The sequence below is a fragment of the Mastigoproctus giganteus genome, chromosome 7 (genome assembly GCF_048544385.1).
Source record: "Mastigoproctus giganteus isolate SK-2022 chromosome 7, ASM4854438v1, whole genome shotgun sequence".
NCBI lineage: Eukaryota > Metazoa > Arthropoda > Arachnida > Uropygi > Thelyphonidae > Mastigoproctus > Mastigoproctus giganteus.
The window spans coordinates 86804618-86819085 of NC_143581.1; the positions used below are offsets into that span (position 1 = coordinate 86804618).

Genomic DNA, 14468 nt, shown 5'->3' on the forward strand with positions numbered 1-14468 from the left:
CCCCAGCACACCTCAATTCAGGCCGCTGCTTATTCTAATAGAAGTAATGCAAGAATCAGCTTTACATTGGCCTGCAGCTACTTTTAACCTTTTAGTCTGTAAATCCCCCCAAGCTAGCAGTTTTCCGACCCACCTAACACTGCCTCGATAGCATCAGCAAATATTCTTGCACCCTTTCTATTTAAGTGTATCCCATCCTTGTAGAAGCAGTCTCTCCTGTTAACAAGCAGAAAAAAAATCTACCCCTTGAGCCTTGCACATTCCCTCCACGGCTCTCATCATGCACTCCTTCCTATCATGTCTGGGCAGAATTGCAGACACTTTCAATTTCAATCCTAACTCATGGCTTTTTCCAGCATTTACCTGTACTTGTTAAGTAATTCCGCCGGTCTCCTACTCTTAATATCATTAGTGCCAACATGTACAATAATATCATCCTATGTGCCCTTAAAAGATGATATCTGCTCTACAATGTCATCAACCTTTGCCCCTGCAGACATCCCTGCTGCTGTTCCACCTATCCTTTTTGCACAATATGTTCCCTGTCTCCCTGACAATAGCATCACCAACAATAACTAGTTCCTTTGAGACCAACGCATTCTGCCTTGGAGATTGCCGCTATGTTGCCTGATGCCCAGGAGTGAGTTCTGGCATTGAGTTGGGCAGCTGAGAGCCTGATGGGCCCCTCATATTAATTTCTTTGAGGGTGTCTACCCTACACCTCAAGCTCTCGTAGATGCCCATTAGAATGCTGAGTTCATGCCTAATTTCTAGACACTCTCTGCACCTGGCACAAACAAAGACATCCTCCTTGGCTAGATCATGTTCTGTTCCAGAGAGTTCGGCAAACCTTTCACAAGTTGCACATTTTTTTAGGCTGTGATGCATTGGAGAACCGCCCCCCTCAGTTCTCCCCTGAGTCACAGCATTCCTGCCACTTTATGCCCATTGCTTTGCTGCTCTAGTCTGGGGCATGATATTTTCAATTAATAAAATCAATAAATTTAATTAATTAATTGTCAATACTACAATATCTAATAGAATTCTAAATACAGTTATGCATATTACGCTATATATTTTTACATTGGAGCTACCTAGTTACTACAATTAAAAATTTCAATTCCCTACCACTCTCTATACAAAAACAATGGCTGCAAGATTCGAACGAAACAACAGTTTTATGTATATTAAGTAGTAATCTACAAAAATTCTTATCTAAAGTAAAGATAAAAATAACCAGTGTAACTAGAACTATACAGCTACTTATAAAGTACAATATAAAATAAGAATTACATAAATAAAATGGCAAACACTCAACCATCCCTTTATCCATTGTAGCAACTTACCCTTAATGCCATAACTCTCCAATCTGTACAACAGTCTTCCAAGTGCAAGAGTATCAAAAGCTTTCCTGAAATCCAAGTATATAATATCAAAATTATTTTTGGCATTCAGTTCCTTTGTGACCACATCATAGTATCCAATCAAATTGGTCAGACAAGAAAACGCATGTACATGCTGTGTCTTAACTATTACTGCAGTCTTGTCTAGATGATCCTGCAATGATTCTTTAACCAGTGATTCCATTATTTTCCCGGGAACACAAGTTAAACTAACAGGTCTATAGTTACTTGTGTCACCTTTTGAACTCCCTTTGTGAATTGATGATACATTTGTACACCTCCAATCCATGGAGACTTCCCCTGAGTCCAAGGAAGCTCTCATAATTATGGCTAAGGGTTTGCTTACTTCCTTTGCTGCCTCCTTTAATATAATTGGATAGATACCGTCCACTCCAGGTACTTTTTTATCTTTAACTTCAACAATTTCTCCTCCACTTTGCTCTCAGTTATTACAAAATCACTTAGCTCCCTGTTAGAGTTTCATAAACTTCTGGCACTCCCCTCATTTAATAACTCCTCATGTGTGAATGTAGTTGCAAAATACTCATTCAGTTTATCAGCTAGCTGAGCATGATCATCAATAGTCAACCCATCTATGTTAAGTGGTCCAATCTGATTCATTCCTTTCCTTCTAGAGTTTACATAAGTAAAGAACTCTTTGCTGTTTTTCTTTGAATCCTTTGCCAAGGATTTCTCGTAATCTGCCTTCGCCTGCCTAACCTCCTTTGTGACTTGATTACAGACTAGTTTATATCTGCCATAGGCCTCTGTGTCACCTGATACTTTATATGCATCCCATATATTTTTCTTCTCTGCCACGAGCCTCATTAGTTCATCTGACATCCATTTAGGCCTAAACCTCGAACAATATTTCTTAGTTGGAATGAAAAGCCTAGTAGCCGCCAAAATGAAGTCCCTGAAGGCTTCCCATTTAAAATTCAACGTTGGTAACATCATCAGTTGATCCCACTGTACAGAATTTAAAAACTGTCTGAGACCCCTGTAGTCACCTTTACGAAAGCAAAAGCCCTTCCCTTTACTCTTGATGGTAGTTACATCTTTAAATAATTCCCACACCAGTACATTGTGATCACTGTCACCCAGTAGTTCCTTTATCTGCAAATTCTTAATGCATGAATAATCACCGCTGATAATCAGATCTAGAGTATTACTCCCTTTGGTTGCCTCTCAAAATGTTGCTGTAGAAAACAGCCATCCAATAAATCCACAAAAGTCTTGCTAGTGTGCAAGTGACCAATCCACAAGTTCCAGTCAATATTTAGAAAGTTAAAATCCCCCATTATAAGACATTTTGATTTACTAGCCCACTCTATTTCTCTGCACAATTGCTCATTATACTCATCAGATTCATTAGTCCTATAACATACACCTACTCATTTTTTCCTTTCCCAGTGCTTATGTCACACCAAACAGACTCAATATCACATTGTCCACCAACATCAACTGGATGCACTTTCTTAGATTTTATGTGTTTCTTAACTAACAACATCCTGTCTATCCTTTCTGTACACATTGCACTCCCCAAATTCCAATTCTGCACTGCTTATGTCTGTGTGACAGACGTAAGCAGTTTTACTGAAACAGTCTAATTATTTAATAACTACACCTTGCATGTACATCTACATTTTGAAGCATTTTCAAAGAGTGTGCCCAGTAACATGTTCACTGCTGCTTATATTTGTGAGGATTGTTTAAGTGTGCCTTGTGGCACTTCTCTAGGGTTCTGGAACAAGCAGGCACTGCTTTTTATTAACTGTATTTCATCTGTGAAGAATCATCACTCCCCAAGTAATGCCGGCACTGCTGTTTGTAGTTTTAACTTCAATAAATGCATTTGAACGAGATTCCGAATCAATCCACATCACTTGAACAGAATTCTATTTCAGTATCAGATGATATGTTATAAAGAATTCATTCAATGTCAACAGCTTCAAAATACTCTCTATTCCTGTTCCTTTTCAGTCCTGGTGTCCCCATGCTGTAGATCTGGTATAACAATCCTTCCGGGTAGAATTTTATATAAAAACACTTTTTATACTGTAAACTTTATCAGTAGACATGCACCAAGAATGATGTTTTGTTTTTCACAAACTAAAGAATTAAAATTCAGAAAGCATATTTTTCAAAAAATTGTATCTATCCTTACAGTGGGTCACATCTTGTTTTCGAATTTTTTTGATGAGTCATAACTGTTGATCGGTAATGAAAACGCCGTAGTGTAGATAATGTAGAATGTAATTAATAAATAAAAAAATAAATCATTCACGAATCTTATTTTTAAATTCAATTCTAAGTACATTTATTTGTATACATATAGAAATAATAATATTTAATGATACATTTTTAAATATAATTTTTAGTAATGAAGTGTAAGAATTTTTTAATGGCTTCCTTGATGCTGAATTTCTTTAGAAAGGTTTACTAAATCTGGTTGGTATTCTGTTACTTTTAACCACACACACAATTCTGAATTGAATCTTAACCTGCTTTGTAATGGATTTAATACTTTTTCTCAAATGAAATTTGAGAAAATATTTGTTTGCACTTATAGGAAGAACCAAATGCAGATAGAATAGTGACCGAAATTTCAGATGTTACATGCATGCATATAAATATATCAACAATCAGCAATGCAACAAGTCACCACACACTACAACCATGCTTGTAAGATGCTCGAATTGAAATCATTACAGATTTTTAATTTTTTTAAATGAATTAAAATTTTTTGGCTACGAGCCAACCAAATCATGCTGGTGGGTCAACTTTTGACCTGCAGGTCACAGGACACCAACCACTATACTGAACTAAATAAAATAACTTCAACATAAGCATAGAAAAAATACTAAATCAGATCAAATAACTTCAACTTAAGCAAAGAGCATATGAAACTGTGAACCAAGTATTCAGCTTTTATAGTACTTTCTAGAAAGTGCAATTGACACTAAGCAAAATCCTAGCCATAATGCAATAGTCCATGGTTAAATCAGCGTGCCAATATTGCACAGTTGTTCATTTCATATGCCTTTCCTTTTATGGCACTCATTTATTGACTGCAATTGAATGGATGCATATTTGCATTAAGGTACAAAGATTGTAGTTCATTTTGAAGCAAGTTTGCATTCCAGAAGCATGTGTGTTAATGTTTGAATAATGTTCAAATTTTTCCTGTACACGTTGGCATCTCTTATCTATGTTTCCAACAAAGAGCTGGAGAAGGTCACACACTTGCTAACCTTACTTGTCCAATCTGGATGTTTTCCAGGTGATACCATTTCAGTTCTGTGGTAGGTGGGAGAGCATGGACACTGAACTAAAAAAAGAAAAAAGAATCCTGATACTTCTTCCGACCAGAAAATTATATCAATGACAGAAAATGTTACTTCAGCAAATAGGCCCAGAACCGAAGATACATCAAGCTCAACACCTTGATACCCGATTGTACACCCCACCAGTGAAAAACCCATATGAAAAAATGTCACCCTTTTTTTCCATCAAGAAGGGTTTGAAAGGGCTGGCAGGTGCACCAAAATCATTCAGATGGCTTCTGTCTAGTGACATTAAAATCCTTGTTACAACCAAAGGTAGGCGCCTCCGTAGCCAGGTGGGCAGTAGCAGCAATGCGTAGAATTCGCTTCTTGATTAGACTGGGGTTCGAGCCCATGACCACCAAATATAGAGGATGCGGAAAGGTCAGGGAATGACAAGCGCACATCCCCGGAGCAATATGGCCTTAGTTGATAATGCTCATAAAAAAAAAAAACAAATAACAATAATAACAACCAAAAGTGACAGGCACTCAGAACAGTTCCTAGCTGGGGGGGGGGAGAGAATTCACAGACTAAAAGGTTAAAAGTAGCCACAGGCAGAGGTGAAGGTGATTCTTGCACTACTTCTATTAGATTAAGCAGTGGCTGGGAGCAAAGGGTGCTGGGGGTTTCAGGGACTGATGGCAGTCATCGAGAAACAAGTGGGTATATGGGGTGTGTTAGGGTAACTAAGAATAAGAATAGGTGCATGTATACCAATGCTAGAAGAATAGTAAATAAATGTGATGAATTTGAAGCGTTGGTCAAGACATCAAAGGCGGATATTGTTGGGATAGCAGAGACGTGGTGTCACACAGATATTAGGAATGCAGAATTGGAATTTGGGGAGTACATTGTGTATAGAAAGGATAGGAAGGGAGGAGGGGTTATGCTGTTAAGTAAGAAAAACATAAAATCAAAAGAAGTGTATCCAGTTGATATAGATGAACAGTGCACTGTAGAGTCAGCTTGGTGTGACATAAGCACTGCGAAAGCAAAAATAAGACTAGGAGTGTGTTATACGCCTAATTACTCGAATGAGTACAATTAACAATTGTACAGGGAAATAGAGTGGGCTAGTAAATCAGAATGTCTAATAATGGGGAATTTTAACTTCCCAGATATTGACTGGAACTTGTGGTTTGGTCACTCGCACACACTAGTAAGACTTTTGTGGATTTATTTGATGATTCTTTTCTGCAGCAGTATGTTCGAGAGGCAACCAGAGAGGGTAATACTCTTGATATGATAATCAGCAGTGATCATTCGCGTATTAAGAATTTGCAGATAAAGGAACCACTAGGTGGCAGTGATCACAGTGTACTGATGTGGGATTTACTTAAAGATATAATTACCATCAGGTCTAAAGGAAAGGGTTTTTGCTTCCGTAACGGTGACTACAGTGGTCTCAGACAGTTTTTAAATTCTGTACAGTGGGATCAATTGATGATGTTACCAACAGCAAATTCTAAGTGGGAAGCACTCAAGGAATTAATCGTGGAAGCTACTAAAAGTTTCATACCTATTAAGAAATATTGTTCAAGGTTTAGGCCTAAATAGTTGTCAAATGAACTAATAAGACTCGCGGCAGAGAAGAAAAATGAATGGGATGCATATAAAGTATCAAGCGACACAGAAGCCTATTAAAGATATAAGCTAGTCTGTAATCAAGTCACAAAGGAGGTTAGGCAGGAGAAGGCAGATGAGAAATCTTTGGCAAAGGATGCTAAGAAAAACAGCAAGGATTTCTTTACTTATATAAACTCTGAAAGGAAGAGGATGAATCTGATTGGTCCACTTGATATCGATGGTTCGACTTGTGATTTTTTTTTTTTTTTTTCTTTTTTGTTAGTTGTTGGCGCATCAGCTTCTGTGGCCATAATGCACCTCCCAATGTTTTTGCATTTTACTCAGATCCAAGCCCGAGGTGGGATTCGAACCCACGACCTTTGGGCTGCAACTACCTCAGATCAGAAATACTTTCTGGTCATAGCAATAGACTTTGCTGGGGCGTTTGACACTTTATGGTGGCCAAGCGTCCTGGCCCGACTCCGGAAAGCCAACCTACCATCAAATCTGTATCAAGTCATCAAATCCTACCTGCCGAATAGGTTCGTGACAGTCAGAGCACCATATTGTTCAGTAACAAGAGAAGTATTCAGAGGATGCCCACAGGGCTCAATCCTGGGCCCACTCCTATGGAACTTGGTTCTAGATGGCTTTTTGAACCTGGAACTCGGGGATGTTGTTCCCCTAGCCTATGAGGATGATGTGGTTCTGATGCTGCCTGGGGGATCTAGGGCGCAACTGGAGAACACCGCCAACAGAGCAATAGAAACTCTAGAGGACTGGGCTAACAATAATAACTTGAAGATCTCATCCTCGAAGACAAGATCTATATTATTAAAAGGAGCCCTAGACACCAGACGACCCCCTCAAATCAAGATACAAGATAACACAATCAAGCTTACCACCAAATTAAAGCACCTTGGAGTCGTACTAGACAAAAACCTGAGCTTTACACCACATATAGTGCACTTACGGAAGAAAATTAGAGGATACTCCGCACTTTTTGCGCGAATCACACGCAAGAAATGGGGTTTGAGGCAGAAAACCCTCAGCCTCTAATATTAAGCTATTTTCCTGCCAGCGATTACATATGCTTCTGGAATATGGTATCGCAAGGCTACCACTGCAGTGAACCGGAAAAAATTGGAGACCACACAGCGACACATACTCTTAACCATCTCGAGAGCATGTAACACTGTAAGTACCCACGCACTCCAGGCTCTAACGGGATCCCTCCCTCTGGACCTGGAGATTGTTAAGCACGGGCTACTCTATCAACTAACCAAAGGCAGAACGGCAACATGCCTCGACTACACCATAGATCTGTCAAATGATCTCAAAGTAGAAAGGAGCCGTCTCTCCGCTTACCTCCAACAAACTTGGCAGGCCCGCTGGGAGACCTCCAGCAAAGGTGCAATAACCAGAAAATTTCTACCCAACATACGGCTGGTATACCCGAATTATCCACCATGGCTCCCACCAGGACTCTACACCACCTACCTGCTGACGGGACACGGGGCCATTAGAGACAAACTACAAGGATTTGGACTGAGTGATACACCATTCTGCCTCTGTGGTGAACGTGAAACGTGGGAGCACCTAATGTACAGTTGCCCACTATATGAGGACCTCTATTGCAGGTTCATTACTAGAACACAGCTTAACCTCCGTAATCAAGAAGGCCTCGCCATAACTGAAGTTGACACATACAAGGCATTCGCGCAGCTGGCCCAGGACCTCTTCACTAGGAGAAGGACGCTCCCACAGCCTCAACAACTGCAGTAAACAACCATGCCGTGCAGGCCAGCAGAATATCTACACAACCACGGAAACCTTCCCAGATACTACCATGCAAGGGCTCAGAGAAATGATTGCAGCACATTGCTGCCATCTAGCCATATGGCGATCTGGGCTGGCAACCTTGACCAGCCTGCTTTCACTCCTATTCCTTGGTGGGTGGGGGAGGATGGCTCGCTGTCTTCTCCTCCTCCTGCCATCCCCCTTTCCCTCTGGTGGGGCATGGGGATGCCCCACTGACTGCAGGGGCCATCTACCCTATCGGCCCCTTACTTCTCTTTCTTCCCTCCAGCCTTCAGTCTCCCTACCCTTCTCTTTGACTATAAACCGCGAAAGCCCCACGCATCCAAATTTAAATTAGCACCAAAATTATTGCCCGCCCCATTAGGCCTCTAGAACTTGTCATTTTAGCATACAATCCCATGGTAATTTCGGGGAACAAACCCCACATACTAACTTAATAGCGATTTTGCAATTATACCACCGCGATTATCTATCTTTTTTTTTTTTTTTTTTTTTCTTTCTATAGGACCCAGCCGCTGAAATCCCAGGAAATTAGGCGGCGGGACCTGCCAGAGTATAATAAATTTCAAGGTACACCTGGCCAGCCTCCTCGTTGGCATAGTACGGACAACGTCGGGTCTCATCAGGGGCTCGACGGCCAATAGGCCAGAAGAACAATGGGCACAACATACTACACAACACATGATCCACACACTTTTAAATCTCTGGTCTTGACAGAGTACTGTCCCTCGATACACACTCGCAGAGATGGGAGAAATTCCTGGTGCCGTTTGACCCTCAACATACTTTGTACTTTGTACCTTTGGGTTGCCAGGCAGGCTCTTTATCCACTTGGCTAGCCCGGTCAGCTCGACTGTTGATGATTCTGCTCAGATAGCAAACAAACTGAATGAGTATTTTGCATCTACATTCACCCATGAGGAGTTATTAAGGTTTGAAAATGCCAGAAGGTTATAAAATTGTAGCAGGGTGCATAATGATTTTGTAATAACTGAGAACAAAGTGGAGGAGAAATTGTTGAAGTTAAACATAAGAAAGGCACCTGGGGTGGATGGGATCTATCTAGTTATATTAAAGGAGGTGGCAAAGGAAGTAAGCTAACCCTTAGCCATAATTATGAGAGCTTCCTTGGACTTCCCTGAGTCCATGGATTGGAGGTGTACAAATGTATCACCAATTCACAAAGGGGGATCAAAGAGAGACACGAGTAATTACAGATCAGTTGGTTTAACTTCTGTTCCGGATAAAATAATGGAGTCACTGGTTAAAGATGCATTGCAGGATCATCTAGACAAGACTGCAGCAATAATTCAGACACAGCATGGGTTTGTTAAGGGAAAGTCTTGTCTGACAAATTTGATTGGATATTATGATGTGGTTACAAAAGAACTGAATGCAAAAAATAATTTTGATATCGTATACTGGGATTTCAGGAAAGCTTTTGACACTGTTACACATGAAAGACTGCTGTACAAATTGGAGCAGAATGGTGTTAAGGGTAAGTTGCTACAATGGATGGGTGAATGGGAGAAGACAGAGGGTGGTAATCAATGGGTGCTGCCCTTCGTGGACTAATGTTATTAGTGGAGTCCCACAGTGTTCAGTGTTGGGTCCACTGTTGTTTTGTATATTTATCAATGATATTGATGAAGGTACATAAGGCTCAGTATCGAAGTTTGAAGATGATAATATGGTTGGCAGGGTTGTTAAGGACATTAATGGCAGTGTGCTACTGCAACAGGATCTAGAAAATTTGGGCAGCAGCTGGGCTGAGAAGTGGCAACTGGTTTAACATTGACAAATGCAAAGTACTGCATATGGGTAGAAGTAACCCCAGAGAAATGTGCCAACTGTGTGGTACTACACTTAAGGTGGTATAAAATGAAAAACACCTGGGAGTAATTGTGCAGTCAGATTGCCAGGGCAGGTCATGGGGTTTTGTCAATGATATACAGGAATTTTGCTAGCAGGGAAAAGGAGGTGATTGTCCCTCTGTATAAGGCAATGGTCAGGCCACGTCTCGAGTACTGTGTACAGGTCTGGAGGCCTCAATTTAGGAAGGATGTAGATTTGATTGAGTGTGTACAGAGAAGGGCAACAAGATTGGTAAGGGGAATGAAGGGATCCTCTTACCAAGAGAGGCTTAAGTTCTGCAAATTGCAGTGGCTGGAGACTAGGCACATGCGAGGTGATCTGATTGAGGTGTATAAGGCCTTGAATGGGTTGAGCATGCTGAACTCTGGTGGGATTCTTCCACTTGTTCAGATTACGAAACTAAGGGGACATAAATTCAAATTGAGGAAAGACAGACGTAGAATAGATATGCGGAAATATGCCTTTAGCCAGTGGGTGGTTAATTTCTGGAACACACTTCCATCTGTCATTGTGGAAGTTGATAGGTTAAATAAATTTGAGGAACTGGACAAACATTTAGAGGGAACTGTTTTGGAAATTTTTTTTTTTTTTTGGCTGATGCTGCATAAGCATACACTTGCTTTCTTGCATCACATGCCACTACTACTACTACATGCAACATCCATTGGAGGAATACCAATTGTAGTAACATTCCCCCCCCCCACAAGACACTGAACTCATCCCAGAGTATAATCTGGGAATGGGATCTTCCCAAAGTGTTTGAGAGGGACACCTGTTCAGAACTAAAAATCCAAGGAATAATAGCTATAGAATGATATTTGTACATAGACGGGAATCTAGTATCTACTAGTATCTAGTATCTACAATCTAGTATCAATAGAAACCTCATCCTTACCTTTAATTCACTGTGTCCTACTTTGATCAAAGCTGGTTATCTCAATACATCCATGTGTACCAAATGCTCACTTGAAATGCCAAAAATATGGACACTCACAAACAGCCTGCCATGGTACCCTTGCATGTGCTCAATGTAATGTAAAGGACCAAGAAATCACATATTCCACTACAAACCTCATCTGTATTAACTGCCAAGGAGAGTATCGTGAATACTCATGAGCATGCCAGAGGTGGAAAGATAAAAAAAAAGAAATTCAAAGACTTAAGGCAGAGCTGAACAAATCACATCAGGTAGAAAGAAAAAGTGTTGAAACCTCTAAATACAAACAAACCTTCGTATGCTCAGAAGGTAGTAGGGAGATGTTCCATCAGAATACACACAGATATATCTATCCCACCTTAGTGTTTGGGAGACCATGTCTTCCATTAAAGCTACCCTGGTGTAAGACTTATCAGGATGACTGGAATGCCTTCTAGCATCTGGCAAAGTTTAACATCACTACAGTCAGTCAGGAGCCTATGAGTGATGCAGTGGTGTACATCACAGGAAACATTGTCCATGCTGCTGCAATTACAATTCCAAAAACATCTACCCAGTTTCCACCATTTCTCAAACTCTGGTGGAATACAGAATGCATAGCATCAAAAAGGTTCCAAACAAAGCCTCAGGGAAATTTTTAAGATATTCTACTATGTTTAATTTCTTACCCTTTAAATGCATATGCTATATTCTCTATCAGAGCTGAAAAGAAACCATGAATGCACTTTACATCCACTATTATAAACTAAGTTTGTCTGGGAACAAAATATGTAAAATTAAGGGAAATATACACTGCACCCTACATCACTCCTGGAATATAATGGGTGCATTGCAGACCCAACTGCAATAGTCAGTACTCTCTGGGAGACTTTTTCTACCATATTTTCAATATCTTCTTACTCACCAGATTTCCTTGCCCTGAAGTAGAAAACCAAAGAGCAGCCAGTAACTTCAAATCTAAGGATTCTCATTCCTATAATGGCCTTTCTCCCTTCACAGGGTGGCTGGGGGGAATGTATGCACTGAATTACACACACTTGGGGGGGGGGGAATAGTTAACTAAAGAGTAAATGGAGATATAAATTATGAGTAATTCTGTGCTGAAATGGCATCCTATAATTTGGCTCTCTGTATCAGTTGTGTACATTTTTCTGAAAATTGCATTTTTTAAAGGCAAATTTGCTAAGGTAAAGAAAGCTAACATGAGAACCACAGCAAACTTTGGATTACCAGACAAACTGGTTTCCCGCTACTGCAGTTTCTCCCTGCATTCCCAGTAAACAGATGGTGCATGTCATCGGTAGTGGCAGTAGAAGTCGATAATGATGTACTGATTATTTTTTTCTCATTAAAAGCAGATTATTGGAGTTCATGGGTGTAATACCTTCAAAGCTGAAATTTACTTACAGGTACACACTCCAGACTGCCTCAGTCTTAGGGTGTTTATTTCTCCCTTTCCACTGAAGTAGCCGAGTGGTCAGGAGCACGAGTGCAGTAGCACACGTGAGTGGGCCGGAGTTCAAGCCTATAACTGCTAAATACAATTAATATTTGTATTGATTGATTTATTATAAATTACACTGACCTGGTGGTCATGCCGGAGTATAAACAAGAACATTTTTTTTTTTTTTTTTTTTTAAACATTTCTGCTGCCACTACCGATAACACATACCATCTGTAGAAGTCATTTTCCTATTTTAAAACAGCGGGAAGGAGAATAAACACTCTAAGACCGAGGCAGTCTGGAGGGTGCACCCGTAAGTAAATTTTCAGCCGCAAAAGCATTACACTCGTGAACTCCAATAATCTGCTTTTAATAATTAAAAAAACTAATCAATACATCGTTATTGACATGTACTGCCACTACCGATAACATGCACCATCTGTTTACCGAGAATGCAGGAAGAAACTGTGGTAGCAGGAAACCAGTTTGTCCGATAAATTTTCCGAAGTTTGCCGTGGTTATCATGTTTGGCTTTCTTTACCTTCACTGGCAAATTTTCCAGGTAAAAAGTGAGAAAAGATATAACAGAAGATAAGCGAAAAAACACACAAATAGCACAAGACCTTTCAAACAACAAGAAATCGAACAAATGACGTAAATAATAATTAATAAAAGATTACTTTTCAATTAAAAAAAAAAAGCTAAAATTTAATTTTTTATTAATAAAAACAAAAGTGGAGTCTAATAAATATCATATAAGCACTTCCATCCTATTGGGTTAATAAACATGTGATTTTATTCATCCATTATTTTTAGTTATTCAATATTCACTATTTGGTGTAATCTCTTCAGGTTGTCTGCTAAATTTTTCAAGATTAAATCAATTTTTTTTAGAGTTTGAAATGGATTTTAGGCAAAACACCATCTTCTACATATATAGGCCTGATGTAGCCGAGTGCTCAGGAGCGAGAGTGCATAGCACGCGTTCCTTGAGTACACCAGAGTTCAAGCCCGTGACTACTAAATAAGATAAATATTTGTATTGACGATTTATTGTAAACTCTACTGACTTGGTTGTCGTGCTGGAGTATAAACAGAAAATTTATTTATAGACAATTATCAAACAATGGAATTTAGGTGAATTTAGTGAGTAGAGGAAATAATTCGTGATATTACCTCAATGATTAATATCTTATAAGTGCTGTTAATAGAATTTTAATTATAAACTGCATTTTATTCAATTTTAAGTAACTTATACCTCTCTAAAGCCTCTTCACATTCATTTACAGCTTTCTTTACACCCTCATCATCATGATTTTGCCGTGCTTCTTGCACTTGTTTGGTCAACTTGCGAAGAGTTTCAGTGTGTCGAGCAGCCATCTCATCAAATTTCCGATATGCTTCTTCAGGTGATGTTTGTTGAGTAATGAGTGCATCCAGAAAATCAAACAAATACTGAAACAAAAGAAAAAATAATAAGGAGAAAAAAGATCAACTATTGTTGAACATATGTTATGGAATAATTTATTTATTTATTCTTATCTTCAATTTATCTTTGCCATTGATAAATATAATATAATAAATAACTATATATTTTAATGCAGCCATGTCACAAGTGTTTACAGAGTTTCTGTCATTTGCTGTTATGAATATGATATGATATTTTTATAAAGCTTGTACATTGAGTGGTCACTTTATTAGGTACATCTGCTTAATAGCAAGTAGGTTCCACATTAGCTGTCAGAACAGACTGGAGTTCTTGTGGAATGCATTCAATTAGGTGTCAAAAGCATGCCACAGGGATGCTGGTCCATGCTTCTCAAAGTTGCTGCAAATTCAATGGCTGCAAATCTCTACAATGAAGAGCTCAAACCAGAACTTACTGGGGAACCAAATGAGCCTATTCCAGAGATCACCAAGCCTGGAACTTCCTAAGGGAATGGTCACTGACCAAGTCCCTGCCCTAAGAATTACCCTGGAAACCATTATGACCAAGCAAAACAACTGAATACCTTCAGTAGTATGCTCTGAAATAGTGCAGGTGTGGTCAAGGATGGAAGACATCCTCCTTGACTTATGCATCAAGCACAAGA

At 39.5% G+C, this 14468-nt stretch overlaps 1 protein-coding gene across 2 annotated transcripts in view; it reads right to left on the bottom strand.

Moving 5' to 3' along the window:
• The window catches only part of Ttc30 (tetratricopeptide repeat domain 30), a 232476-nt gene that overhangs the window by 75366 nt on the left and 142642 nt on the right, over window positions 1-14468 (bottom strand). For both annotated transcript variants that reach the window (XM_090376994.1, XM_090376993.1), the window contains exon 11: window positions 13634-13830. In XM_090376994.1, coding sequence (XP_090233120.1) covers window positions 13634-13830 — 197 coding nt within the window. The remainder of the gene's footprint in view (window positions 1-13633; window positions 13831-14468) is intronic.